Genomic DNA, 27,911 nt, shown 5'->3' with positions numbered 1-27,911 from the left:
TAGTTTGCACAGTTACTATTGGGTCAGTCGATCCTGTTGAGGCTTGTTTTCAATGTTTGTTAGGGTGGGGATAGAGTAGTTTTTATCTAAGGACAGTAGTTCTCAGACTTTTCCATCTCATGATCCCCTTCAGCTCTTAAAAGTTATTGAGGACTCCAAAGAACTCTTGCTTTTATGGGTTATATGACATTTATCATGTTAAAAATTAAAACTGAGAAGTTTTATAATATTACTCCTTTTTTAAAGTTTTAAATTTTTAAATTTATAATTTCAAATTACAATAATAAACTCATTACATGTTCGACCCTCTCTTAACTATGTTCTTACTTAAGAGTTTTAGTTTCCTCCCAACCACAAAGAAGCATATAAAATCTTGATCTGCCTTGTGGAAAATGTTTTCTCTTTCTCGAGGATGAGAACTCAATAAAATGAAATGAGAATTCTGGACTTATTTCTAATCAACATGAAAGAGGCAGTGGGGATTGTATTTGTATTGTGTTTATTTGTATTGTACCTTTCCTGTTTAAAAATTAGTGTTTTTGATATGGAAGTTGAGTTGTTCCCCTTATTTGTCCACTAGCCATATATTATCATACTTAATACTTCCTTTTGCTTTATACTTTGAATGTTGCTATAAAACATTTTTTGGTTGGTCTTAAGCCTTTTCTTGGTCTAGGTAGTTTGTTTTTGGACACTTTAGAGGCTCCTGCTGCTTATTTATTTCCATTCTTGTCTGTGTGTTCCTCTTTCCATCTACTGTTTGTATATGTACACTTTTGTCTGAGATCATCAGCAATCTCCCTCTTTAGCTACATTGATTTCTTTAACAGTTTTTCTGTTTTCTTCCTTAAGATAATTAATAATCATACCACCTGGATTTAATGTTTCAGAATTTCCTAAGCCTTAATCCTCTCCCCCTTTTGTACCTTCTACTGAATTTTAAAGTCTTTATTTCCCAGATTAAAAAAATCAAAAGATAAAGTAATGAAATATAGTTATGTATATTTTCTCTGATTGTTGTCGTTAGTGTTGTAATAAATCCCAAGTGACAGTTCCTTTGACAAATTCTAAAGGACATTTCCTTTCCCCCACGTTAATTAATTTGCTTGCTCAACAGATATTTATTGAGTACCTACTAGGTGCTGGGGAAAATGCAGTGAACGATATAATCAAAATCTCTGCCTTCAGGGATGTGATGTACAGCATGGCGACTATGGTTAATAACACTGTACTGCATATTTGGAAGTTGCTAAGAGAGTAGATCTTAGAAGTTCTCATCACAAGAAAAAAGCCCTGTAACTATGTAAGGTGATGGATGTTAACTAGATTTATTGTGGGGATCATTTTGTAATGTATACAAATATTGAATCATTATGTTGTACATCTGAAACCAATATAATGTTGTATGTCAATTATGCCTCAATAAAAATAAAAAAAGAAGAAAGTTGAGGAGATTAAAAAAAAAATCTCTGGCTTGGAATTTACATTCTAGTTGGAAGAGACAAAGTGTAGCAAATACACACTCCTCACTTATGTCAAGTAGTAATACGTGCTCTGGGAGAAAAATCAGAGTAAGGGAGCTAAGAAGTATACTGTTGGGTTGTTCTGATATAAAGATGTGTCAGGGAAGGCCTTGGTGACATTTGAGTTCAGACTTGAAGGAAGTAGAGGGAGCTGGGTGGATGTGTGGTTGAAGGGTGTTCCAAGCAGAAGAACAGCAAGTACAGAGGTGCTGAAGCACTCATGTGCTTGGTACGTCTGAAGAACTGCACGGAGGCCAGTGTAGCTGGAGGGCAGTGAACAGGGGAGAGTGGTTAGAGACTCGATCACGGGGTAGTGGGATGCTGTATATGCAATGCCATAAAAGCCTTGGTGGAAGGACTTTTGCTGCCATCACATCCCAAGTTTCCCAACACTTGCCACATTACCAGCTAGGTCCTCCTTGCCGTTCAGAATTCTGTCCAATACAGGAGGTCCTCTCACTGAGTCTTCAAATGTGTGAGAGAGAAAACCAACAGCAGAATGGGTCAAGACTCAGTTAGAGACACTGCTTAAAAGGAGCTGAAGTTCTCAAGAGATGTTCAGATATTGGATGTTCAACATCACTACTGCCTTATTCTGAGAGCCTTCAACAAATTAATTTAAAAGCAGAGGCTACCGATGCTGATTGTCTTTATACTAGGAGCTCAATAGAAATCTCTTAGACCTCCTGTTGACAGTACATAAAACTTACCAGTAGAGGTCATACCTTAGCAATATTTTCAGATCCTCTTTTCTGTAAGCATGTAGGTTAATAAAGAATTGTTATTCAGTACACTAATAAGTTCAGTAAAATTTTATCTTGGGTTGTTAGGAGTGGTCTGTTTGCTACATTGTGTGAATTACCAACCACCATGTAAAAAATAAGTACTATACTGATGAAATATATTTACCATTAAAACCACACTGAGCATTTTAAAACTTGTGATAGAATATATACTCTAGAATTTGCATCAGCATGTGCATTATGAAAATGTATAAAAGGCTATAAAATTCTATTTTAAAAATCTATAAACATTCTCTGAGAAGTCTATAAAAATTCATATTTGGCATGCCCAGTTGTTTAGATTCTAGGTAAATGAGAACTTATATTAAATAAGAGTTAAAAAACTGATAGAAGTTCTTATCAAAAGATTGTTTTCTCTTTCAAGGAAATGGGTCCCGATGAATATGAAGAGATGGAAGAGGAAGAGGAGGAGGAGGAGGAGGAAGACGATGATGATGATTCGGCAGATATGGATGAATCTGATGAAGATGACGAGGAGGAGAGACGGAGGAGAGTCTTTGATGTTCCTATTCGGAGACGCCGCTGCTCTCGCCTTTTTTAGCAAGCCTCTGCTGATGGAAGCCCCGGGGTGAATCAGCCTGTTAAATAGATTTCTCAGTAATGTAAATAACTAAATTGTTCTCAGCTTATAGCAGGAAAACTAGCATGAAATATTGTGCCAGGACCTGGGTTCTATATGACACTACTTTAGGAGCTGGATTGTTTGAGTTTGCTTAGTGTTTTTGAGGTAGAGGAGGAAATGGGAATCTTTTTTTCCTCTTCTAGAAGTCAGTGGGAGAATAGTTCTCTAGCTAAGGAACAGACTTTTTTTTGTTTAAAGATATTTTATACTTATAAAAATATGGAAATGGGAGGGAGTAGAATAAGGATTTAAAATGAAGCAGAAATACCTACACAAGGATAGAGAGAAACTGTGTGACTGAATGATTCTGTGAAAAGACATAAGTTATTTAGAAATGAACAGAATTTGTAATTAGGCTAATCCATTTAGTGAGTCCTATATATTTTGTACTCACCGGGAACTAATTGACTAAATAGCTTGAATGCTAGTTGTCCTTTCTTAGACAATCTGTCCTTAAATTTAGAGTTTTCATCACAACAACCTTGAATTTAAAGTCTATCAGTATGACTTTGACCTTGAATTTAGTCTTCAACTCTGCCAACCTTGAACTTAAAGTCTTCAGCACTATGACCTTTATCATGTTGTTCACAGATGCATCATTTTTGAAGTGTAGTGTGTAAAAGTATGTATTGTTTTGCTTATTAACAAAAGATTCTTCACAATATCTCATGTAGTCTAAATTTGAAAATACTGCTTCTGTTTTGTTTCCCCTCTATATACTTGACTGTCTAACTTTGTGATAAGTGACATGAATTTTAAGTTAAGATTAAGTATGTTTCCCTAAAACATGGATTTTTTTGTAATTATGTAATTGAGAGTTTGGAATGAAATCCTCCAAGTGTCAAAAACTCACATTTTGAAAACATATTTTGGTTCCGATCCTGTATTTTGTATAATTGCCTATTTCCCATAAACTAATATTAATAAGCCTTTGCTCTTAAGATGGAAGATGAGATCAAAACTCATTGGCCTATTGCCAGAGGCCCATTCAAATTCATTTCCTGGCTTTGATGATACTCTGTCATGTACTCCACCTCGCAATTCCCCCAGGAACAGTTCTTTTGTAGGGAAAACTGTAGGAAGAGGGAGGTATATACAGGATTAAGCAGCTCCCATCAGGGACCATGAAGGCAAACTTAGTCTTTCATACTGGCACATGTCAAAATGTTCTGAAGTGGAGTAAGTAGTTTTTCCTGCTTATTTCTTTTTAAATAGGCTCCCAAATCTATTATGCCTATCCCTTTTTTTTTTTTTAATCAACCCACTGGTTTTTTGAAAAATAAACTTCCCCAGTAAAGTAGTGGTTTAATTAAAACTAGTTAACGTTGGAAGTTAAAGCTGGAGTCAGGATACCTTGCCATTCTTTGCATCTTTCTTTTTTCAGAATGGCCTCTCTTCTCTCAGTTCCCAGAGTACTCATGATGTCCCAAATCTCCCTGCCACCCCATCCAATCCTTGCTCCTCAGAATGCTTCAGGCTTGCTTATCCTTCCATCAGAATTCATTCTCTTAGTATGTTGAATGAATGGTCTCTATTTCTTACTAAGGTGTGATTGATTAGCTGATAACAACCTCAGGTGTTTTATTTCATTGGCAAGAATGTGTATTCACACAGAAAAGGGATCTAACAGTTGATCAGACTGCTTTTGGTGGAGTGAAGCCCGTTTCTGGCTCCTAGGTCCATTCAGAAAACCACTTATCTTTTACTCATTTGTCTGAAGCTTGATGTATCAGGATGAGGCAGATATGTAAATAAACCGGAGCTTAAATAGCTTAGGGTTTTCTTTTTCTCTTGTGAAAAGTAGAAAGTAACTAGCTCAGGACTGATAAGGTGGCCCAATGGTGTCAACATTCTAGGTTCCTTCCATCTTCCTGTTCTACCATTTGTAGCAGACTTTAATCTTTAAGGTCACCTCATGACTGCAAGATAGCAACTGCAGTCATATTGTATTCCAGGAAGGATGATGAGAAAAGGGAAAAATTAAATGGAAAGTAAAAAGTCAATCATAAGGCTGGAGAGAGGTAAACCAGCCAGGTCTCCAGCAGGAGCAAAAGTAGAGAAGGGGCAAGAGATGCAGGTATTAACATGGGCAGCCTGTAAACCTGGTATGAAGGAATTGTAATGGCCCAAGTAAGACATGCTACAGGCATGAATTAGGGCAGTATCAGTAGGAGTAGAGTGAAGAGAGGATGAAATTGAAGTAGCTAAATGATAAAATAGGCAGGAGTTGGTAATTGCCTGTGTAGGAGTGGAAGAAATAGAAGTTGATTCCAGGTACGGGGCTTCATTTATGAAAAAAAATTGCAGGAAAAGCAGTGGAACATTTGGACACATTTTGAGTTCAAGGTGTCTGTGGGACATACAAATGGAGTTGTCCAGTAATCAGTTGGATATGAATATGAAGATCCAGGGAGTGGTCGGGACTGGAGAATACAGATTTGCAAATCATCTGCAAACATACATACAGTCATCCCTCGGTATCTGCAGGGGATTTATTCCAGGACCTCCACAGATACCAAAACATGCTCAAGTCCCTTATATAAAATGGTGTCATACAGCCAGCCCTTGGTAACTGCATATTCTGCAGTCAGTTGGCCGAACCTACAGATATGGAGGGCCAACTGTATTCCCAAGGTAAAACAGTGGGTGCACTATAGTCTCCCAGGGAAAACATACAGCCACAGTTCTCAGTCCAACCCTGGCAACACAACACTATGAGGGGGTAATGGAAAAGAATCTCACGACCGAGGGCTTCCCTGGTGGCGCAGTGGTTGGGAGTCCGCCTGCCGATGCAGGGGATGCGGGTTCGTGCCACGGTCCGGGAGGATCCTACGTGCCGCGGAGCGGCTGCGCCCGTGAGCCATGGCCGCTGAGCCTGCGCGTCCGGAGCCTGTGCTCCGCAACGGCAGAGGCCACAACAGTGAGAGGCCCGCGGACCGCAAAAAAAAACACACACACACAAAAGAATCTCAAGACCGAAAGGTCAAGGAACTGGACGCAAAACCAGGAGAGAGTGGCATCTCAGAACCCAAGAGAGTTTAAAGGAGGGAAGAGCTTATAGGATGCATAGAAAATGCATGTGGAAGAGCTTTGTAAAGCTATCATAGGAAACACATGTATTAGCTGATTTAAGCAGACACACTTTAAATATCAAAGCCAATCTTTCTGATTTGAGAATACAGTTTGTATAGAGATAAACCAAGATTAAGGCACCACCAAATGAAATTCATTCCCTGACATCCCAAAGCCATCAGAGGATCATGGTAGAAGGCACGTGTCATGATCAGTTGTCATATGATTTCCCCTGCTTGAACTTTGTCATGGGTTCCTCCGCTCCCGATTCAACATGAGCAGTCCTGAGATGCAATACCTTCTTACCCTGATCCTCAAGGAGTCTCACAGTCCCCAATAGAGGTCAATCTCTTGGAGAAAGACCTGTACTTTTGGCCTGCTTTTCCCACTCCCCCTTGTATGGCCCTCTTTAAGCCGGTTCTGCAGTGGGTAGTGACAAAGTGATAACCAGAAGCTTCAGATTACATCTTCACCTAAAAATAACGTTCTAGAGACTTCCATGGCGGTCCAGCTGTTAAGACTCCCGGCTTCCACTGCAGGGGGCGTGGGTTTCATTCCTGGTCGGGGAACTAAGATCCCACAAGCTGCAGGGCACGCCTCCACCGCCCCCCCCCCCCAAAAAAAAAAAACCCACAGCAGAATTTCATCTCGGTTCCAAACAAGTCACAGAGGTGACTATGGCTGAAGGGTACTTGGAGGCTACCAGAGCCCGGGAGCAGAAAGGAGCCTCAGGCTGCAGCCAGGCTGGCTAACCCGACAGCCAGGCCAATTGGGAGCTTGGCAAGGGCACACAAACATTTCGAAAAACATTTTCATATTTTTTTCAACAAAGGAGGAAAATTAATGTGTTGGAGTTTCATATTGTTTTTGTTTTCGATAACAAATCGGAGGAAGAACATCATAAACTTTCCGTTTCAGTGTTTTATCATAAAGGTCTTAATCTAGTCCTGGCCACAGGGCTTTTTCTGCACCGGGTCCTGGAGCCCGCAATTGCGCCTGGTCGGGTGACCTTCGCTGGCAAACTGCGGCGCGCAGGGCGAGGCCGGAGTCTGGGCGGGGTGGGGCCGGCGGGAGGAGGCGGAGCCCGCCCCAGCCGAGGCGATAAAACGGGACTGGACGACTCTAACAGGCGTACCCGCGCAGAAGCGGACGACGGGGGCTGGAAGGTGAGGTCTGGGGGCGAGGAGGGGAGCGGAGCCGCGCTCCGAGTCCGGCGCTCGGGGATTTGGGCCGGAGCATGCGCCCACGGGCAGCTGGGCCCGGGCCCCTGCCATCGCGGGACTGGGGTGTTTGGAGGGTCCGAGAGGGCCGTGCCCACCCTGCGCCGGCCTCCGCGCCCAGGGACGGCGAGATCCGGCGCCCTTCCCCCCGCTCGCGGCCCGTAGCCTCCTGGGGATTCCTTTGTATACGACCAACGAGAAGGGGGGAGCGGGCGCGCTTTCCAAAACACCCCCAATTCCGCGGGCCTTGCCCTCCATTCTCCTGGGAGTATTTGTTTCGAAATTTGAATCTGAAGGGAAGCTCTTGCAGTTTAGGGAAAAGAAATCGCATCGCACCTTGAAAGGAGGTTAATGCCATCCCTGGAAGTTATGGACATTCTTCTCTCCCTCTGGAGGTTTAAATTTTGAGTTTTAAACAGCAGGGTGGGGTCGTGACTTAGACATTTTGAGTCCAATTTTAGTTTGCTTGGGCCAGCTTGGGCCGCACCCTTCATAGAGTCTGACGGCAGACTTAAGGAAACGTTAAGTAGTGGTTTTCTCCATGGATCCTGGAAATGTACCAGGTAACGTTCCATTTCTCCTCCGACGTAGGTGGCTCCACCCCTTATCGCAGAACTCACTGGAAGAGCTGGGGTTTGTGACTCACCCTGGCAGTAGTTGTGTGACTTCTGAAACTCGGATCTCGTCCGTGCCCTCGGAGTCTTTGTGAAATAGCGATTTGGCCTGGTTGCCACCTAGTGAAGGCTCTGGCCCAGGCTTCCTCCGGTTTTCCTTTTGACCAGTGCTTTCCTTCCTTCCTATAATGCCTCATGTCCGCTTTGAAAGTGCCTCCTGCCGTGGCCAGCTGATTCTTTTAAAAATCCTGTTCTTGGCCAGTTTTTTAAGGATATCAGGGGGCTCCAGCTGAGACCTGCCCACCACTCTCAACTGCAATAATTCTATTTCATTCTAAACAAACCAGCCCATACGTTTTACAAACCTAGAGACATAGCCCACACCATATCAGGGTTGCTTGTGATGACAGACGTTTCTTGAAAAGGAGGGAGAGACCTCAAATACAGGCGAGCTAATCCGAAGATTACTTTGTGTGCAATTCTGAGAATCACAGATCAGGGAAACAGCTCTTTCCTACCACCTTGCTCTCCGTTGTCTAGCTTCATCTGTCGGTGATGATGGCTCTGGAATGCTCCTAAAATAAGTACAATTTGACATGGTTTGCTTGCAGAGAAGTGATGAAGTTCACGTGTGGTCAAGGGCCTGGGCTTGGCACCAGTTTGAGCCTTGGCTCTGCTCTTACTGGCTGCGTAATTCTGAGCATGCTATTTAACCTCATTTTCTTATTGCTAAAATAACAGGCCTTACTTCTTAGGGTGTTATGAGGACACGAATATCTCACCAATTATGAGATAATTCGTGGAAAGGACTCTGTGCGCACCTGGTAAGTGGAGAACAAATGTGGCTGTTAATGTTTCGGTACCCATGTTCCCCGTTGGGGGCAGCTTACTCCCAGTTCTCTAAGGAAGGCACATGCAGCTCAGAATGTTAATTGAGGGAGGTGCCTGACTGCGGACCAAATGTGTGAAACTATGGCTTCTGTATTTTCAAACAGAAAACTATAAGGAAAACACCTCATTATGCTGAGTAGCTTGTAAGGTAAAAGTCCAAATAAAAATGGATGTTAGAGTGCGGAGAGCGGGTGTCTAATGGAATTCAGCTTTGACAGCTGCAGGTACAAGCTCTTGAAAAGAAATGCATTAAAAATTCTGGGCCAGCTCCAGAAGAACCTCACGAGCAAAGACGCCATAAACAAAACCAAGCCCAGAGATGCTTGAGAATTTCCGAAGCGGAGGACATGTTATTACTACACCCTATATTTTGTGAAATATCTTCACTACACAGTTGGCTCTCCATGTACAATCTCAAAGGGCAGGGCCGTGACGAAGCTGTCTGACAAGGGCCCTCTTTGGAGAACTGGAGACTTGAGTTCCTGGAACAAATTGCAAGGAAGGCCCTTCCTTGTTGAGGAAGCTTCCGATTTGTGTAGTTTAGAGAGTTCTGAGATGGTTGTCTCTGGCACCTCAGAGTAGCTGGGAGGGGCTGTTCATTATGATGGTGGCTTTCTGTTTGTCTCTACTTGCTGATGTAATGACTTCTCTGAGCGGAGTGATCTTTGTGTAAGATCAGTGATCTTCTCAGCTTGCCAGGCTGTGTGTGTACAAGGTGATAAGGAGGCAAAGCCCCAAGCCACTAACACTACTGGCCTCCAGGTAATGTTAAGCTACTTGTGAGTTACTGGCCCCTGGTAAATAGAATCAAGATCCACCCAGTGTGTCTTTGCAACTAACCTGTTGCCTTGGGAACAGGTAATTTCATCCCCTGGGGCCTCCATTAATTTCCTATAAAATAGGAACGTTGGGTTTAATTTTTGAGAATACTTCTAGCCTTAAAGTTTATCAGCCTCTAAGGCTCCAGGCTCCCAGGAACAGAAACTATACTCCTGGGCATCTGTGAATCTTGTGGCAACGTTGCCCATGTAAAATCTCTTCTCTGGTGGCCTGTGTTAACCAATTTATTTCAGAAGCTGAATTCACAAGAAGTTTCCCCACCAGAGAGTTTAACTGTGGTTAAGAGCTCAGACCTGGGTTTAGATGCTGCTCTACCACGTACCAGTTCTGAGGTTGGTGTATTCATTTTCTATTACTGTTGAAACAAATCACCACAAACCTAGTGGCTTAACACAACACAAATGTATTAATCTTACAGTTCCATCTGTCAGAAATCTGACCCGGGCCTCACTGGGCTCACATCAAGGTGTCAGCAGGGCTGTGTTCCTTTTTGGTGGCTCTGTGCGAGAATCTGTCCCCTTGACCATTCGGGCTATTGGCACAGTACAGTCTTTGGGGTTGGAGGACTGAGGTGCCATTTCCTGGCTGAGTGTCAGTTAAGGACCATTCTTCACTTCTAGAGGCCACCTGTATGCCTCAGCTGTGACCCCCTTGCTCTGTCTTCAGAATCCCCATGGGTGGGCAAAGTCCATCTCACTCTTTGAATCTTCAGCTCAGTGTGGTCCCCAGTTAGAAATGCTAATTTCTAACTGGGCCCCACCCAAGACCTGCAGAATCAGAACTTATAGGGTCAGGGCCCAGCAATCTGTGTTTAACAGCCCTCCAGGTGATTCTGATGCCCAGTAAAGCTAGAGAACCAATACTGTTACCCTATGTTATTTTCTTCCTGGTCTTCAGTGTTAGTTGGTGTCCCCCTCAGCTAGATTGTAAGGTTCTTGAGAGTGGGGCTTCGCCTGGTTCAGCAGTCACTGTAGCCCAGTGCCTACCATGGCACCTGCTCAGCTCACAGTGTGCTCATAAATGACCGTTGTGGAGATGACTGGGGGGTAGGTGCCGAGACTGAACTTACTTCGTAGAGTAAATATATGCACCGATGTATTCCTTCAGTTTGTTGGGTCATTGGTGTGTTAAATATTTTATGTTCACATTTATTTGGATTGTTTAGGTGGATAGATAGATACATAGATAGGTAGATACATAGATAGATATTTGGGGGGACTGGCTGGGGTCTTTGGATGGACAGCAACACGTCTTTGTTTTCCTATTTAAAATAATGGAATATAGGCTTACACTATCCATAAACTGGCTACCCAAAACATTTTCAGGAACTTGATTAGGGGTGCCTGTATTTGTAAATCACCTTGCAACTTGTAGCTTCCCCTTACATCTCAGGTGGATGGAGATGAATAAATAATGATCAGGTTGGTTCTTATTGTAGGATGAGAATCTCTAGTACTTCAGAGATCTTTTGTTTTAACCCCTTGCTGCTTTCTGCTGGCATCTTTCTGCATCATCTCTGACCTGTGATCTCTGCTGTCTGTGTGAACATTTCCAAGTGATGGGGAGTTTTTCACATTTCACCAGGGAATTGATTTCCATATGTGCTGACACTTTGCACAGTGCCTGGCACATGGCAGGGAGGGAGGAAGGGGTGGAGTGATAGCAAGCAGTTGCTCTTAGGAAGCTCAGAATGCCTCCCTAATTGATCCTAATGCTGTCTTTGTAAATTACACAGAATAACCTCTCCCTCTCTTCCTTGGTGGCCATTACCCTATTTGAAGATGGTTACTGTCTCTGACTATACTTTTCCAAATAGGACAGCCCTGGTTTCTCCCAACCGTTTCTCCTGGCTTTTACAGCTGTGTACTTTGCTGTCCTGATAAACTGGAAGAAATTCAGAAATCTGGCACCTAATAGTAAAAATATTATTTCCAGCTCAGGTCTAAGCCCAGGACAGAGTAACCCCAGGATTGTGTGTGCATTTGTCTGTTCCTTAAAATGCCACGTAACATTTTAGCCCATAGTGAGCTTTAAAACCCTCGTCTTATTTTTATATTTTATCATTCTATAAAATAATTATTAACACTTCACAAATTAGGAACTGAAGTAAAGTAGTTGACTGCATTAAGGTTATATAAATTGACAGCAGACTGGGATTAGAATATAGGTCTTTCAGGATGACTAGAAAATCACACAAGCCTCATTTTTTTTTTTTTTTACAAATATAGGGTGTGACTAAAATAACTATTTTTAGACATAGGAGAATATATATCCGTGAAATATTTTTTACCTTAATGTAGCAAATTTTGAAAGGTGGTATATATTTTTAATACTTAATCAGGTGGAGTAGTAGAAAAATAAAAACTTAAGCTGCAAGTGAAATGACACCTAAGTACATTAAAACATTCTTCACTCATGTTGAGAGCTCTTTCTATAAAAATGTTCATTGTTAAGAAAATATATTTAAGCATAAATAAGCTGCTCATAATTCTACCATGCTGTTAATCCCATGATCCAAAATGTTCGGAAAAGTTGGAAGGTGTTCCAAGCATTTTTTTATACGAGAGTGTGTGTATGTATATATATATATATATATATTTTTTTAAGACAAAGTAATAAAATTATAGCTATTTTTAAACTGGCTTTTTTTCTTAATACATTGTGAATAGCCTTCCATGTCTGTTACTCTTCATGGCTGTGTAGTTCCCCACCATGGAAGTGTACCATAATTTACTCATCTTCTTGTTGGAAATGTATGTTACCAAATTTTTACTATTTTAAACAATGCTTATATATCCTTGACTGTTACTTATTCCTCTGGTGAAAAGCCTATTTGGCGTACCCCTGAAGGAATTCCCTTTAGAGTCAACTTCAGAGCCACCCAGGAAAATCTGTCCAGACTTCCTAAGGCTGGCTCCAGACGTGTCCTGTGACTCCCAAATGGTGTTTTCCAATAGGCTCACCTATCTTATTCTGTGGACCTTTTCCAGAATGACTTTGGGTCTACGGCCATACCACCCTAAACGTGCCCCATCTCATCTGATCTCAGAAGCTAAGTAGGGTCGGGCCTGGTTAGTACTTGGATGGGAGGCAGAATGACTTTGGGCTGTTTCCAATAATTAAATCCATTTAAATGAGTCTCAATATGTTTAGAAAAGAGTGATGAGGTCTTCTGGATGCATCTTGCATCTAAGTGTTTGGTTGGGTGGATTGAAAAAGTAATGGCAGCTCTCGGTTCATCTACCATCTGATCTACACTTAACTTATGGGCATCATTTTTAAATTTAAAATGGAGGACGTTTTAGTCTAGGGGGAAGAGTTTCAAGCCATGAGGTTCGGTTCTCTTTTTTAATTCTGTAACAGACTTGCCAGAAGACAGGTGATCTGTGACTACTAAAAGGGAAAGTTTTGTAATGTGCGGAGTTTCCTATTTCTAATTATAAAAATAATGCTTGGCTCATTATAGAATATTTGGGGAGGTATGGCAAAAAGTAAAAGGTCAGGAAGAGAAATAAGAGATTATAAATAATCCTGCTTAGTGTTTACTACTATCAGCATTTTGGGGGCATTTATAAAATAGCTTTAAAACAATCAGCTATTTTCTGTCCCCGACCCCTGCCATTTCATGACAACATATCGCTCTTGGAAATTCATATTTTAGTAGTGGTTAATGAAGACCCGGTCTTCCGATCCGAACAGCTCGACATCCGTACACTGATCACTTCCTCTCTCTGCCACACCCTCCACCCGCCGACACCCCCTCCCTGCCCAATTTCTTTTCCTGGGAACCTCGTGACTTCCCAGTAATACTCATGGTGGCTACTGCTTTTTGAGGGCCTTCTTTGGCCAGGCACCACGCTGTGCAGTACCTGTGATTATCTCTGTGTTTACTTGGTGAAGAAGGGAGGCCCAGAGGTTGAGTAACACACGGCAATAAGTGGCAGAGCCAGAAATATTCAAGGCTTTGTTCACCGGTCGACGAGAAAGCCTGTCCCTAGAGCAGTTCACTGTGCCGTTTCCGCAGCTTTTGTTAAGAGATGAGCCTTTCTTAGTAGACCCTTCTTTCTGATGTGTGTCATCAAGGGCGAGTTCACTGCACTGCACCCTCTTTGTTGTAATGGTGTTATTCATGCCAAGGACCATTCCGAGGGAAGTCTCCTGGAGCTTGCAGCTCCTGCCAGCCCGGCGCCCTTCCAGCACCTACCTGCCCCCGTCAGGAGGTCCCTCCCTCCTCCTCCAATAGAGCTACCTGAGGAAGCAGATGTTCTTAACTTTTAGGAAGAGTCTGATGCTCTCCGCGTCCCTGTTCGGGGACCTCAGATGGGTGCCTTCCTCTCCTGTTCTCTTGCAGCACTTCTTCCCAGCCCCAGGCCTGCCTAAGCTGAGCGTGTGAATCATCCTTTCTACCCAGATGCCCCCGAGCATGAGGAACCAGGCAGGGAGCTGGGATGTGCTGGGCCTGGGCCACTGGCTGGGGGGTCGGTGGCGCGGGAACGCTGTGATTCTCTCCCTTGACCCGTCTGGCTCCCGACAGATGGCATTGCAGGGGCGTCAGGTGCTGGCAGGAGGGGCAGGGGCCTCTCCCTGCGCTATTAGGATGCAGAGACCTTGCTGCCTCCATCTCTCAGGCTCAGGGAACAAGAGAGCCTGGAGAGGCCAATAGTCTGACCCGGAGGTATGGACGTGCCTGACTTTGGGCAGGAAGTCTGGGTGTGGTCAGGAAGGACGTCCAGGGTGAGGTAGGAAGCGGTGACAGCCACTACTTTTCTGTGACTGTCAAGCACATAGTTAACTTGTCTTATCTCACCTCAGTCTTCTGGTGTGGGAAAGCGCTCATGTACCTGCCCCTTGTTATAGGTGAAGAGAATGAGGCTTGGTAGCCGTGGCAGAGCCAGACCTTGTGTCCAGGTCTTTGCCAGCCCAGTCTGAGCTTCTGACCACTGGCCTCGGGCAGCCTTAGGTCCTCACCGCACAGGGGTGCTGTGGGCAGCTATGCCCCGGGAGGGTAAGCCCGGTGGCGGGGGGCATTAGTAGGCTGTGGTAGGTGTTGCAGGTGCCAGAGGGAAGTGGGGGGTATTCAACCTGTAAAGAAAGGCCAGGCCCAGTTAGATTTTCTCCCCACTTTCCCACACGTCAGCAAGCAACCTGTCTCTCTCCCGGGCGTGGCTTTACTCAATGGCGTCTTCTTTGGGCAATGCCAGGCCCTGCCTTGTTCGCTTCCCAATTCTCCCCGGCCTTCCTCAGCCAACTCCTCAGCATCACATGGCCTTCAAAGGTGTGAGAGATGCCATTTCCAACCCAGAGGAGGGCAGGGCCCACCCACCAAGAGCCCCGTCTGTCTACCAGGCAGAAATCCTGGCCTGTGCGGCCCAGGAGAATAGAATGTGGAGCCGCCCTGGTTTGGAGCAGCTGCTGCCTCCTTGTTGGAGGATGGCCTCAGGGAAGTCGGGGTAGGGTCGGGAGACTCCTTAGATCTACTGCTCATGATTTGGACTTAGGCAAGTTAAAAACCTCCCTGTGGGGACTTCCCTGGTGGTCCAGTGGTTAAGACCTCACCTTCCAGCGCAGGGGGTGTGGGTTCGATCCGTGGTCCTGGAGCTAAGATCCCGCATGCCTCAGGACCAAAAAGAAACCAAAACAGAAGCAATATTGTAACAAATTCAATAAAGACTTAAAAAATGGTCCACATCAAAAAAAAATCTTTAAAAAACAAATAATAGGGCTTCCCTGGTGGTGCAGTGGTTGAGAGTCCACCTGCCGATGCAGGGGACACAGGTTCGTGCCCCGGTCCGGGAGGATCCCACATGCCGCGGACCGGCTGGGCCCATGAGCCATGGCCGCTGAGCCTGTGCGTCCAGAGCCTGTGCTCCGCAACGGGAGAGGCCACAGCAGTGAGAGGCTCGCATACCGGAAAAATATATATATATAATAATAATAATAATAAAGTCTAAAAAAAAAAACCTCCCTGTGTCTTGGCCTCCTGCTCAGGTAAAAGGAGGGTTCAAGGTGTTTCAGCCCTCCCCTCTTCTCCCCTGATGCTCACTGCCACACATCTAGGCATTAATGTCATGGGGACTTGTCACCAGAGGTACCTGGAACCCCTCCTTACTTTTCCAGCGTGATTAAGGAGGAGGTGGGGAGCCAGAGCTTCTGTGCACGCTAAGCCTTTGCTTCCTGTTCTGAATGCACGCTGCTGCCCTCCAGAGTTACCCCTTCCATCTGATGCACTTAGTGGCGTGGCCTGGGCTCAGCCTCAATTCAGCCAGCAGCTGGGGGTGGGGCCTGCAGAGCTGAAATCGCAGGTGCTGCATTACGTACTTTGTTAATATTCTCCCTTGAGTCAGCGACCCTGAGGGGGAAGATAGTGCTGTCCCACTGCTCAGTCATGAACACTGAGGCTCAGAGGAACTGAATTTATTCAAGGGTGCACGGCTACTGTAGGTGAGAGCTGGGGTGGGCCCGGTGTGCTTTGACTCCCTGCAGCTGCCCCTCCCACCAGGCCCAGCAGCATTTCTTCAGTAAGCCGAGGTCTCAGCCAGGGAGGGACCAAGCACTGCCCCACCTGAGAGCACCCTAGGTTCATCGCACCCAGCCCGGACGTTCCCTGCTTTCTTGGTCTGCTCACTCCTTCCCATGTTTCCTGAAGCCCCCAGGCCTTCCAGCTCTTGGTTTCTGAGATGCCTGGCAATCACCTGTTGGTTCATGACAATGCTTTGTGTTCCTTTCTTCCAGAACCTGTAGCCGGTCACAATGGGAAGCAAAGGAGGGTTCATCTTGCTCGGGCTCCTGTTCAGCCTGGCTGTCGTCTGCCATGTAGGTGAGTGGTCCACAGGGACATGGATCTGGATCAGGTAGGCCGCCTTGGCCCTAAACTTTTTCTTAGGCCTCAGGAAGACCAAGCTGATGCCAAGGACCTCCGGCCGAGCTTCGGTTCTTTCACCATCAGTGCTACAGGTCCAGGGTGGTGTGACTGCTCCTTCCTGTGTTACGGCCCTACCCTGAGTGGAGCACCTTCCTGAGTTACAGTTCATCCTGGGTGACAGAGCTGCTTCAGTGGGGAGCGATTACACTGAGCTGCTTAAGTTTCACCGCACTCACCACCAGCCGCTGGGGCTACCGATAGATGCCATCTTCAGAGTGCTGAGGCCAGCCGCCCACCCTGGGCTTCATGTGCCAATCTTGTAGCATTCACGTGCCAATCACTATTCTCAGCATTTTACATGTATTTGCTTATTTAATCCTCATGTCCACCCTGTGGAGCAGGGACTATTTTTCTTGCCATTTTACAGGTGACAAGACTGAGGCCCAAAGAGATTCAATAACTTGTAAAATATCACAGCAAAGTGGTGCAGCCAGAATTTGAACCCAAATAAGCCTGGCACCAGAGTGTCTGCCCCAGCTCCTTCTGGGGGCCACCCCTCCCTGTCTGCTGGAGATCCTCGTTACCTCTGTAACAGTAGGAACACCTGTGTTGCTTGCTTTGCTTCACTGTAAACATCAAAGGTCATTTTCTGCCTATGTCACGTTGGTACTACTAACTGTTATTATTATTTTTTTGTGTGTGGTACGCGGGCGTCTCACCGTTGTGGCCTCTCCCGCCGCAGAGCACAGGCTCCGGACGCGCAGGCTCAGCGGCCATGGCTCACGGGCCCAGCCGCTCCGCGGCATGTGGGATCTTCCCGGACCGGAGCACGAACCCGTGTCCCCTGCATTGGCAGGCAGACTCTCAACCACTGCGCCACCAGGGAAGCCCTACTAACTGTTAATTTTGAGGGGTGGGGACAGGAGGCAGAAAAGGAAGTCGCCATGCGGTGGGCACTACAGAGGCATCTGCATTTTGGAGCATGTCTTAGAGCTTGTAGCTTTAAAATAGCTCCCATATGGTGAATGCTTACTAGGTACTAGGGCCTGTACCGGACCCTGGCTCACTTAATCCTTCCAACCATCCTGTGAGGGCTCAGTACTATTACGCCCATCTTACAGTTGAGGAAACGGAAGCGAAGAACAAAGTAGCCCAAGGACATGTTTGAACAAGTTTCCCCTTTCTGAGAAAAGACAGAAGTCACGACCCCCCTCCCTCCCCACGTCTGTTGATTATAGTCACGGAGGTTTGTAATGTGGTTCGCTATGTTACAACATATGTTATTGTCTTAATTCTTCTACCCAGTGAATTTTCTGTAGTAAGAATAGGCTGGTCATACCTGCTTTCCAGCAGTCTACATTTGTTTATGGATCAGGCTTGGGTTTGGTGCTGTTAGCTGTTCTGTGACAGGTCTCGGGGGCACTTAGGTTTTTCCTGAGGGAGTCGGAGTGTGAAGAAGATCCCCTCCACCCTGGCTAAGTAGCTGGAATATCAGACAGCCACTGACTTATTGCTTGCCCCTGACCCGGTCTCCCCCATAATTGGTCCTGGTTTCTTCTCTTTCCCACTCAGGACAATTAGAAGAACATCACGGTAAATAAACCAAGCATGGGCTTCAGAACTGATCGCCTGGGTGTGAGTCCCAGCTCTCCTCTTAGTAGCCATGTGACTTTGGACAAGTTAGTTAACGTCTTGGTCTTAGTTTTCTCTTGAAAAATGGGGATGGAGATCCTTGAGCCTGCCTCTTATAGCAATTCTCTGAAGATTGAAAGTTTAGGTATTTGAACACTGTGTTAGCTGTGAATATTTCTGCCTCACAGAAGTTCCAAAGGTGAGTTCTCTTTCCTCTGTCTGAAGGTTTGACCTGGCCATTTAAGATGTTATAGGGACTTCCCTGGTGGCGCAGTGGTTAAGAATCCACCTGCCAATGCAGGGGACACAGGTTCGAACCCTGGTCCGGGAAGATTCCCACATGCCGCAGGGCAACCAAGCCCGTGCACCACAACTACTGCGCCTGCGCTGTAGAGCCCATGAGCCACAGCTACTGAGCCCGTGTGCCATAACTACTGAAGCCTGCGTGCCTAGAGCCCGTGCTCCACAACAAGAGAAGCCACTGCAATGAGAAGCCCGCGCACCACAACAGAGTAGCCTCCGCTCGCTACAACTAGAGAAAGCCTGCCTGCAGCAATGAAGACCCAATGCAGCAAAAAATAAATAAATTAATTAATTTTTTAAAAAAGATGTTATAGAGAGCTTCACTCCTATCTGTGCTCAGGAAGAGAGGAGCCACTTTCTTCTGGCCTTTGGAGAATTCCTCTTCCTGGTGATGAACTTTGGCCTTAGAACTAAAAGTCAGCTCTTGGGTTCTAAAACCCACATTTCGTCTTGGTTTAACCATGCCATTCTTCTATGAGATTTTACATATTTCATCTTTGAAAATGTCCTTTCACACCGATAGGTACTTCCAAATACTGATTACGTGGCAGAAGCCATGTGGCCAGAAGAAGGTGATCTCTTATTGTAGCAAAGAGTATGTCCACATGAATCAGGAAAACTTGCTTCCAACTCTTCCCATCACAGATGTGGAATATGACTCATCTTTTTCCATCACCATTGTTATAAAAACAGAGAAGGGAAAATAATCCAGTGAAACTTGAAGTCTAGCCACCAAAGATGAATCCTAAGAACATGAGTGGGAGCGGTAGTCATTTTTCAAATTGGGGAACCAGAGGCATTTGCTTCTGATATAAGTCGACCCTCGTGTTCAGTGTCACTGTGCATGTCTTCCCACCCACAGGGGTTTAAAGTGTATGGCTGCTGCCTGCCCCTTGACTGTGTTTGCTTCTGGCGATGGGTCAGTCCCTCAGCAGAGAACAGCTGCAGTGAGGACGCCTTATCCCAGAGGCCATCAGACTTGTTCTGCAGAGGTCCAGATAGTAAATATTTCAGGCTTTGCAGGCCAAGAGACAAAAATCAAGGATATTATGTAGGCTTTTATATAAATAAGAGAGAAAACAAATTTCTCCAAGTTTTTAATTGACAGAATTCAAAAACTTAATAATTGAGTACAATTATTTACAATACAGATCTACTAATGAGAAGAATGGAATTCTTTCTGGGAGAATAACATTTTGCTTACTTGGGATTCAAAAGTTAGTGTTCCCCATCATCAAATTGGTTGCAAACGTTCATCTGTTAATACTGATCTGTAATGAGATTCCATGCATTTCGTCTTGGAGCATGTCTTCTCACACAGATAGGTACTGCCAAATTCTGATGATCAGTCCGTGAGAATGTTATGTGATAGAGCATATTCATTGCTTGGAAGGTGTTTATAGAATTCCGTTAGTTTGTCCTCTTGATGGATTCCTTTTAATATGTCATTGCCGATTAATCACTTCCGGTTGAAAGTAGGAAAAAGCTTCTCAACTGCACAGTTAAATGGATTGTGAAATCTGGAAATTCCCTTTGCACTTGCCTCAGGGTCCACAAAACTGCTGCTGGAACTGTAGTTTGAGCTTGGAAAAATATATCTGCTGCAGATATACGCGGGAAGGAAGCCCACTCTGAGTTGCTGACCTCTGACCCACACTAATGGAGCTGGTGGGCTTGCTTCTGCCGCCGGGAGGGTGAGTCATTGCCGGTCTACCAGGTTCTGACGGGCATTCTTCCTGATCCTAGGTCACAGCCTGGAGTGCTACAGCTGTATTAACCCAGCTAATGGCTGCACTACCACCGTCAATTGTTCACGTAATCAAGATACTTGTCTCATCGTTAAAGCCGGTAAGAGCCTCCCCCTCCCCCTCTTCCTGAGTGTAACGGGATGAAGAGAGCCTGGGAAAAGATCTGTGCCGCTCTCATTCTTGTTAGACTCGTATTCAACAAGTAATAGCGACCATTTAATAGCGCCAGTTGTGTGCGGCACTAAGCACTTTCCATTTGTTTCGTTATTTAATATTTCCCGTCTACCCCTCGGGGTAATATTTTATTCCCGTTTGGTAAATGAGGAAACTGAGACTCAGGTTAAGCAACAGACTAAGGTCAAGGAACGCGCTCAGGATCCGAACGTGGGAATCCATCTAATTCCAACACTTGTGCTCTTAACAGCAACACTGGCTGCCTCGCAAACTTTTGAGAGCCTGCCCTGTGCCAGAGCCTGAGCTAGGAGGTCGGGGTACAGAGATGAAGAAAGGAGACGATGAAAATTGTGAAAGAGGCCTGTGTAGCTATTACAGATGTCTTTATTGATACCCGTGTCTCATTCCGTGGGGAATTTAATACATACAGAATCCTGAGGGGACTCAGGCTGAGCTCAGAGGACAAGTAGGAAGTAAGAGGACTAAGAGAGGAAGGGTGTTCCCAAGAAAGGCAACAGTAGCTACCGAGGCTTTGGTGGCCTCAGAGAACAAGGCACTCATGGGCTTGGGGTAGGGAACTGTCAACATTGACAAATTTTGTCAAATCTGCATTTTCCAAATTGGTTAGACTATGGAATCGCTTCCTCCATAAATCCTATTAAAATAGGATTTAGGAAACCTGATTGAAAGGAGGAGGAGTTTCACTTCCCCAGAAAGGAAGAATCCCTCAATAAGTAAGGACGAATTAGAATTATCCTGTCTAAAGAACAGGAGTACCTCATAATTTTGATATAAACTCCTGGAATACAGCTCAGATTCCAAGGCCTACATGTAAGGTCCTTGATTCTGTAGGGGGCAGTTCCTCTGCCTCACCTGGAGGACTGTATTAACTCATTGTTAATGTAGAAAGCATAGTGAGGCCCCCAGAGAGAATAGTCATTCACTCCACAAATATTTGAGCACCAATTATCTATGAGCACAGAGACCTACTTCTTAACCCTGATTGTCTGTGTCTCTTGGACCCCCACTACAAAAAGTATAATTTCCAAATGAGAGAATAAAGGCAATATTATGTGTAGAATAAGTATTAGATTATCCGTTAGAAGCTTTGAGCTCTGATCTCTGTCTTGCCACCAGTAAGTTCTTCCGGCCTCTCTTTTTTATTGATGAAATGGGTGTGTCAGATGGTAGAGGTGGAGACAAGGAAAGAGGGAAGTAGACTAGACTAGGAAACAAATCCCATTGTTTCCTACCTGAATGGTTAAACTTTCATTTTAGTTGTTTCCAACATTATTGAAGTATAATTGACAAATAAAAACTGTATATGTTTAAGGTGTACAACATGGCGATTTGATATACATATACATTGTGAAATGATTACTGCAATCCATCATTGTTACCTTTCTGTGTGTGACGAGAACACTTAAGATCTACTCTGTTAGCAAATTGCAAATAGACAATACGGTCTTGTTAACCACAGTCATAATGCTGTACATTAGATTTCCCCAGAATTTACTCATCTTATAATGAACTGTTATGCTTTGTAAAAATGATTAATGTAAACAATGAGGCACATCTATTAGAATGGCCAAAGTCTAAAACACTGACAGCACCAAATGCTGGCAAGGATGTGGAGCCCCAGGAACTCTCATTCATTGCTGGAAGGAATATAAATTGGTACACAGTACGTACTCTCACCATAAGATTCAACAGTTGCATTCCTTGATATTTACCTAAATGAGTCAAAAAATTATGTCCACTCAAAAACCTACACATGGGTGTTTATAGCAGCTTTATTCATAATTACCCAAACTTGGAAGCAACCAAGATATCCTTCAGTAGATGAATGGATAAATAAACGGTGGTACATCCAGAGAATGGACTAAAAGGAAATGAAGTATCAAACCATGAAGAGACATGAAGGAAACTTAAATATGTATTACTGAATGAAAGAAGCCACTCTGGGAAAGCTACATTGTTATGATTCCAACTATGTGATGTTTTGGAAAGGGCAAAACCAAGGAGATAATAAAAAGGTCAGTGGCTGCCAGGGGTGAAGTGGGGGAGGAGGGAGGGATGAATAGGTGGAGCATAGGATTTTTCGGGCAACGAAGCTAGGACTCTGTGTGATACTATAATGATGGACACATGTCATACATTTGTCAAACCCTATAGAATGTACAACACCCAGAGTGCACCCAAATGTAAATTATGGACTTTGGGTGATGATGATGAGTCCATGTAGGTTCATCAGTTGCAACAAATGTACTGGCGGGAAATGTTGATAGTGAGAGAGGTTGTTTGGGGTGGAGGTGGGGCTGTCGGGGGCTCTATGGGAACTATATTCTTTCTGCTCAGTTTCGCTGTGAATCTAAAACTCTCAAGTATAAAATCTATTTTTTTAAGGATAATGTGAATCTTAAATAGTTTTCTTCTTCTCATGAACATAGGTCCCAAAACTTCAGCTAGACATGTGGTAACAGCAGTTCTTGAAATATAGATATTCAGACCTTACAGTAAGGCAGATAGTAACAGAACATCTAAATGCCCCTCCGACTCTGATTGACATCAGCCTGGGAGAGGCGAGGCATGCTGTCATAAACAGGAATCAAAGGCCAGGCATACATTGGAGAAATTATTTAATTAATCTAGCCACATTTTCTCCCCAGCTGTGAAATAGGAATACTTACCTCCCGGGGTCAGTGGGGCAGTTAGTTAGTGGAGAAATGTGCGTGATAGTGCTGTGCAGATTCAGTCTAGAAGAGAGACAGATGGGCGCGACTTCAGCCACTAATTCACTGGCGTCCTGGCTAGGTCCTGGAAATATAAACCATGTACTGAGAGTCTGGCAGAGCCTTTGATGACAGTGCCAAGCAATCATTTCTGTAATGGCCTTTCAAATAAGGGACACACTGAAGGATGCCTAAGGCAACTGGGGACTACTGCTTGGTAAAGGCAGACTCAAGGCAAATCTTCGAAGAGTGGGGAGGCTGTGCCTAGCAGAGAGAGAACCTTTAACATTCCGGTGACTCTGTGATATGATCCACTTTTACTCGGGTGATTCTGATAGTGGCTTTGGTGAGAAGCTCACCATTGAAGGTTGTTATGCAAATAAGATCATTCAAGTAAAGTGCGTGGCTCACTGCAGGACACATGGTAAGTGATTAATTGGTAGCAATTATTAATAAATTACTATCTGCTCTCCCCAAGCTGTTAGGTTTCCCTAATTAACATTTTGGTGACTTTCATGCTTTCGCAGTTCCAAAGCCTGATTACTACTACATAAGACAGTAACTTGTCCTATTCAACAGCATTCTTTAGTACAGTATTAGAAGCATCCACTTAAATATTTATGATCCAAGCAGGTAGAGTCACTGGAACACTCTTATCTGGCCTCTGCCACTTGACCAGACTTCATTAAAATCCAGGCCAAACACTCATCTCCTCTGAGGGGGAGGACAGAACAGTTATACCTGCAGTTATAAACTTAGAAGTTTTGTTCTGAGCTGTGAATGAAATAGAATAAACTAGTTACTGGCCTTAAATAAGGAAATAAGCATCTGTATTTTTTTCTTTCCGACACAGAAGAAAAGAAAATGATTCCAGGGCGGGGACCAACCTTCTATATCTGTGTGTCCCCAGCATCTAGCACAACTAACTTCTCTCTCAACTCTCACTTTTTTAAAATATTTAACGTAATTTTTCTCAATATTAAAAAATCACCATAAGCTAATTGGCATTGTATATTTTGGCCTGCATTTTCCTTTGTGTGTAAAAATTGGGACCATAATGGCACGTTCTTTTGGAAAATTTTCCGGCTTTACGGAATAATCTAATGATTTTTTTTTTTTTTTTTTTTTTTTTTTTTTTTATGCGTTACGCGGGCCTCTCACTGTTGTGGCCTCTCCCGTTGCGGAGGACAGGCTCCGGACGCGCAGGCTCAGCGGCCATGGCTCACGGGCCCAGCCGCTCCGCGGCACGTGGGATCCTCCCAGACCGGGGCACGAACCCGTGTCCCCTGCATCGGCAGGCGGACTCTCAACCACTGCGCCACCAGGGAAGCCCTAATCTAATGATTTTTAAAGGAAGTTTAAGCTATGTTTAAAATAAATTCATCCAGTGATTTTTTAATTTTAAATCTCAATCTACAGAGAAATGTATAAATGAAAGATAGCCTTCTGTGAGGGTAACACTGTGAAATTACTTGGGAATCTTTCCAGAGAAAAGTAGTATACTCACCCCCACACATATACTTTATACAGATGGGTCACATTCTACATATTGTTCTGCATCTAGGCTTTTTTCTATTGAGATATAATTCACATATCTCAGTTCCAAAGTACATGCTAAAGTGCACAGTTCAGTGACCTTTAGTATATCCACAACTCTGTACAACTATCACCACTCATTTTCAGAACATTATTATCACCCCAAAAGGAAACCCCATACCCATTAGCGGTCACTCCCTATTCTTCCCTTGCCCATACCCCGGCAGGGAGCACTAATCTACTTTCTGTCTCCATGGATTTGCCTATTCTGGACATTTAGATACAAATCAAACCATAACAGTGTAGTGGTCCTTTGTGACTGGCTCCTTTCACTAGCATAATGTTTTTTTTTGTTTGTTTGTTTTTTTAAAGTATATAATCTATTTTTTTTAATTTTTTTATTCATTTATTTATTTTTGGCCGCATTGGGTCTTCGTTGCTGTTCGTGGGCTTTCTCTAGTTGCAGTGAGAGGGGGCTACTCTATGTTGCAGTGCATGGGCTTCTCATTGCGGTGGCTTCTCTTATTGCAGAGCACAGGCCCTAGGCACACAGGCTTCAGTAGTTGTGGCTCGCGGGCTCTAGAGCACAGGCTCAGTAGTTGTGGTGCACGGGCTTAGTTGCTCCACGGCACGTGGGATCTTCCTGGACCAGGGATCAAACCCGTGTCCCCTGCATTGGCAGGCAGATTCTTAACCACTGCACCCCCAGGGAAGTCCCTGCGCATAATGTTTTTAATGTTCACCCATGTTATTGGATATATCAGTACCTCATTCCTTTTTATGGCCAAATAATATTCCGTTGAATGGATATACCACATTTTGCTTATCATTTACCATTTAATGGACATATGGGTTGTTTCCACTTTTTAGGTGTTTTGAATAATGCTGCTATGAACATTCGTGTATAAGCATTTGTGTGAACATAGTTTTCAATTCTCTTGGGTAATATATTTACCTAGGAGTAGAATTACTAGGTCATATGGTAACTATTTTTAACCTTTTGAGGAAATGCCAGACTTTTCCAAGATACCTGCACCACTTTACCTTCCCACGAGCAATATTTGAGGATTCCAATTTCTTCGCTTCCTTGACACCACTTGTTATTTTCCAATTTCTTGACTATAGCCATCCTAATAGGTGTGAATTGATCCTCACTGTGGTTTTGATTTGTATTTTCTTAATGGCTAATGACGTTGGGCATCTTTTCATGCACTTATTGGCCCTTTGTATATCTTTGGAGAAGTATCTATATCCTTTGCCCATTTTTTAATTGGGGTGTCTTTTTATTATTGAGTTGTAAGAGTGTTTCATAGATTCTGTATACTATACTCTTATCGGATATATGATTTGCAAACATTTTCTCACTTTTTGTGGGTTTTGTCTTTTTAATTTTTTAAAATAGTGTTCTTTGAAGCACAAAAGTTTGATTTTGTTGAAGTCCAATTTAACTATTTTTCTGCATTTAAAAAAACCCTCAAACTCCTCCCATGTCAATACACATGGTCTGTGGCATTCCTTATCTGCATGGAACTTCGTTGTGTGGAACTCTACCATAATTTATTCAAGTGCTGTTTTATTAACCGACTGTTTGTCTTTTAGTTTCTTGTTGCTACAGATAGTGGTGCAGTGACCATTCTTGAGCATATATCTTAACCTTTTTTCAAGTAACTTCATAGGGTAAATTCTAGAAGTGGGATTGCTGGATCAAAGAGGCCATGTGTTTAAAAATCTTTGTAACTCTCTCAAACATTAGTATGATTGCCTGTTGCCTTCCATATACACACAACTGTATTGGCTCTGATGAGACTCTGCTTTTATGGAAAAGTTCCATTCAGAGCTGGATCATTATTTACTTAATTTTTCCCCTTTATAAGCTAACTGGGATACATATTTTTACTCAAATGTCTCTATTTCCCCAGGATAAGTTCTAAGAAGTAGAACTGAGAGTTCAAAGACAGGTGCAGAGTTTTACCTGCTTGACTGCTTATCTCTTTGTGTGTGTGTATTTCCCCCACAGTGCCAACGAAAACGTACTACCAGTGTTGGATGTTTGACCGTTGCAATTTCGAAGCCATTGCGAAAGCCTTAGCGGAGAAGGAGCTTAAGTACCACTGCTGCCAGGAGAACCTGTGTAACAAAAGTGACGGGACGAGTATATCAGGGAAAACAGCTCTGCTGGTCATCCTGCTGCTGGTGGCAGTCTGGAGCTTTTGTCTCTAAATCTACACCAGAAGGGCTTCTCCTAAATCTCCTGTCTCTGTATACTCCTCATTTCCTGTGCTGCTGCGTTCCAAAGGCTTTATATTTTCCAGCTGGATCCTGTTGGGAAAGACTAAAACTAGCTTGAGCAAGTTAGATTAGAGAGAGGAACTCAGAGGGACTCTGAAGACCAGTTCTGTTGGCAGAGAAGACCTGTTTGAGGGAAAAAGTTTGAGTGAAGTGCATGTGATTTGAGTAAAGTTGTATGCTTCTTACTCTGCTCTTTGCAGTGACAGCTTGAGTAGATTCTCTGCAGTCCTCAGCTATTTCCCTCTGGTTCCTTGGATGTAGTTAATGTGATCAGTACTTTTTTGGGTGACTGGGGCAGGGGGCTCCTTTTCAACAGTCTCTCACAAGGCATGCATTATTTTCGCCTTTCATGGCCCCTGTATTGCCAGGTAGGCATGGTGCATGTTCCAGGTGTGGGCTGTGGACAATGAGATTCTTAATGACTGTTGTATTCTCAGCTAGAAGGTGTCTGGCTGGGAAGGAGGTAAGCTTTCCAGATGGCAGGGCACGGAAGCACAAGGTTTATCTTTAGAGAGGTACCAGAGGCTGAAATCTGTGTTTTCTTCTGTCCCTAAATTTTGAGTTGTCTTTGCTGTCTTTCAGTAGAAAAACTCAGTAGCATAAATTAATGGTGTGTTAAAACTATCCCTCCCACTCCCCGTCTTTTTTATTGGAATGGTAGGCTGTCTTAGCTTTGTCACACACAGTTAAAAACTAAACATTTGAACATTCTATGTTACTTGTGACTTGCAGTTATTAAGGGTGCTTATTTTAAATGTTACTGGTAGGAAAAGTCTTCATATGTGTGTGTATAATGCATGAATGGAAAAGGAGGAGCCTTTGGGGTTGCAATTTGAGATTTCCAGATGTCATCATGAATAGCAACAGGTCTGCAGGGATGTGTTTTACCTGCCGACATCCAGCCTGTTGGCTCCTAGCTGAGTCAGCACAGATAGTGTAAAATACATCTGTACGGGCTGTTAGCGTAATCACGAGTGCTGAGGCTTTCAGAAGCGCTACCAGTTTCCTAAAAAGTGATACACCTTTTCAGGAGGACTAAGTTTTGCCTCT

At 44.0% G+C, this 27,911-nt stretch overlaps 2 protein-coding genes across 2 annotated transcripts in view; both read left to right on the top strand.

The window, feature by feature from the left end:
- Positions 1–3,730, top strand: part of FBXO3 (F-box protein 3) — a 32,139-nt gene extending 28,409 nt beyond the window's left edge. Inside the window, exon 11 of the mRNA XM_065881974.1 lies at positions 2,691–3,730. Coding sequence (XP_065738046.1) covers positions 2,691–2,867 — 177 coding nt within the window. The 3' untranslated portion in view covers positions 2,868–3,730. The remainder of the gene's footprint in view (positions 1–2,690) is intronic.
- A 12,605-nt stretch (positions 3,731–16,335) lies between these two features.
- Positions 16,336–26,792, top strand: CD59 (CD59 molecule (CD59 blood group)). The gene is made up of 3 exons (XM_065883196.1): positions 16,336–16,402; positions 20,129–20,230; positions 26,590–26,792. Exons 1-3 carry the CDS (start codon positions 16,336–16,338, stop codon positions 26,790–26,792), a joined length of 372 nt encoding a protein of 123 aa, XP_065739268.1.
- The last annotated feature ends 1,119 nt before the right edge of the window (positions 26,793–27,911 follow it).

The sequence above is a fragment of the Phocoena phocoena genome, chromosome 8 (genome assembly GCF_963924675.1).
Source record: "Phocoena phocoena chromosome 8, mPhoPho1.1, whole genome shotgun sequence".
Lineage (NCBI taxonomy): Eukaryota > Metazoa > Chordata > Mammalia > Artiodactyla > Phocoenidae > Phocoena > Phocoena phocoena.
The sequence above is the reverse complement of the archived record's forward strand: the minus strand, read 5'-3'. Positions and strand labels throughout refer to the sequence as shown.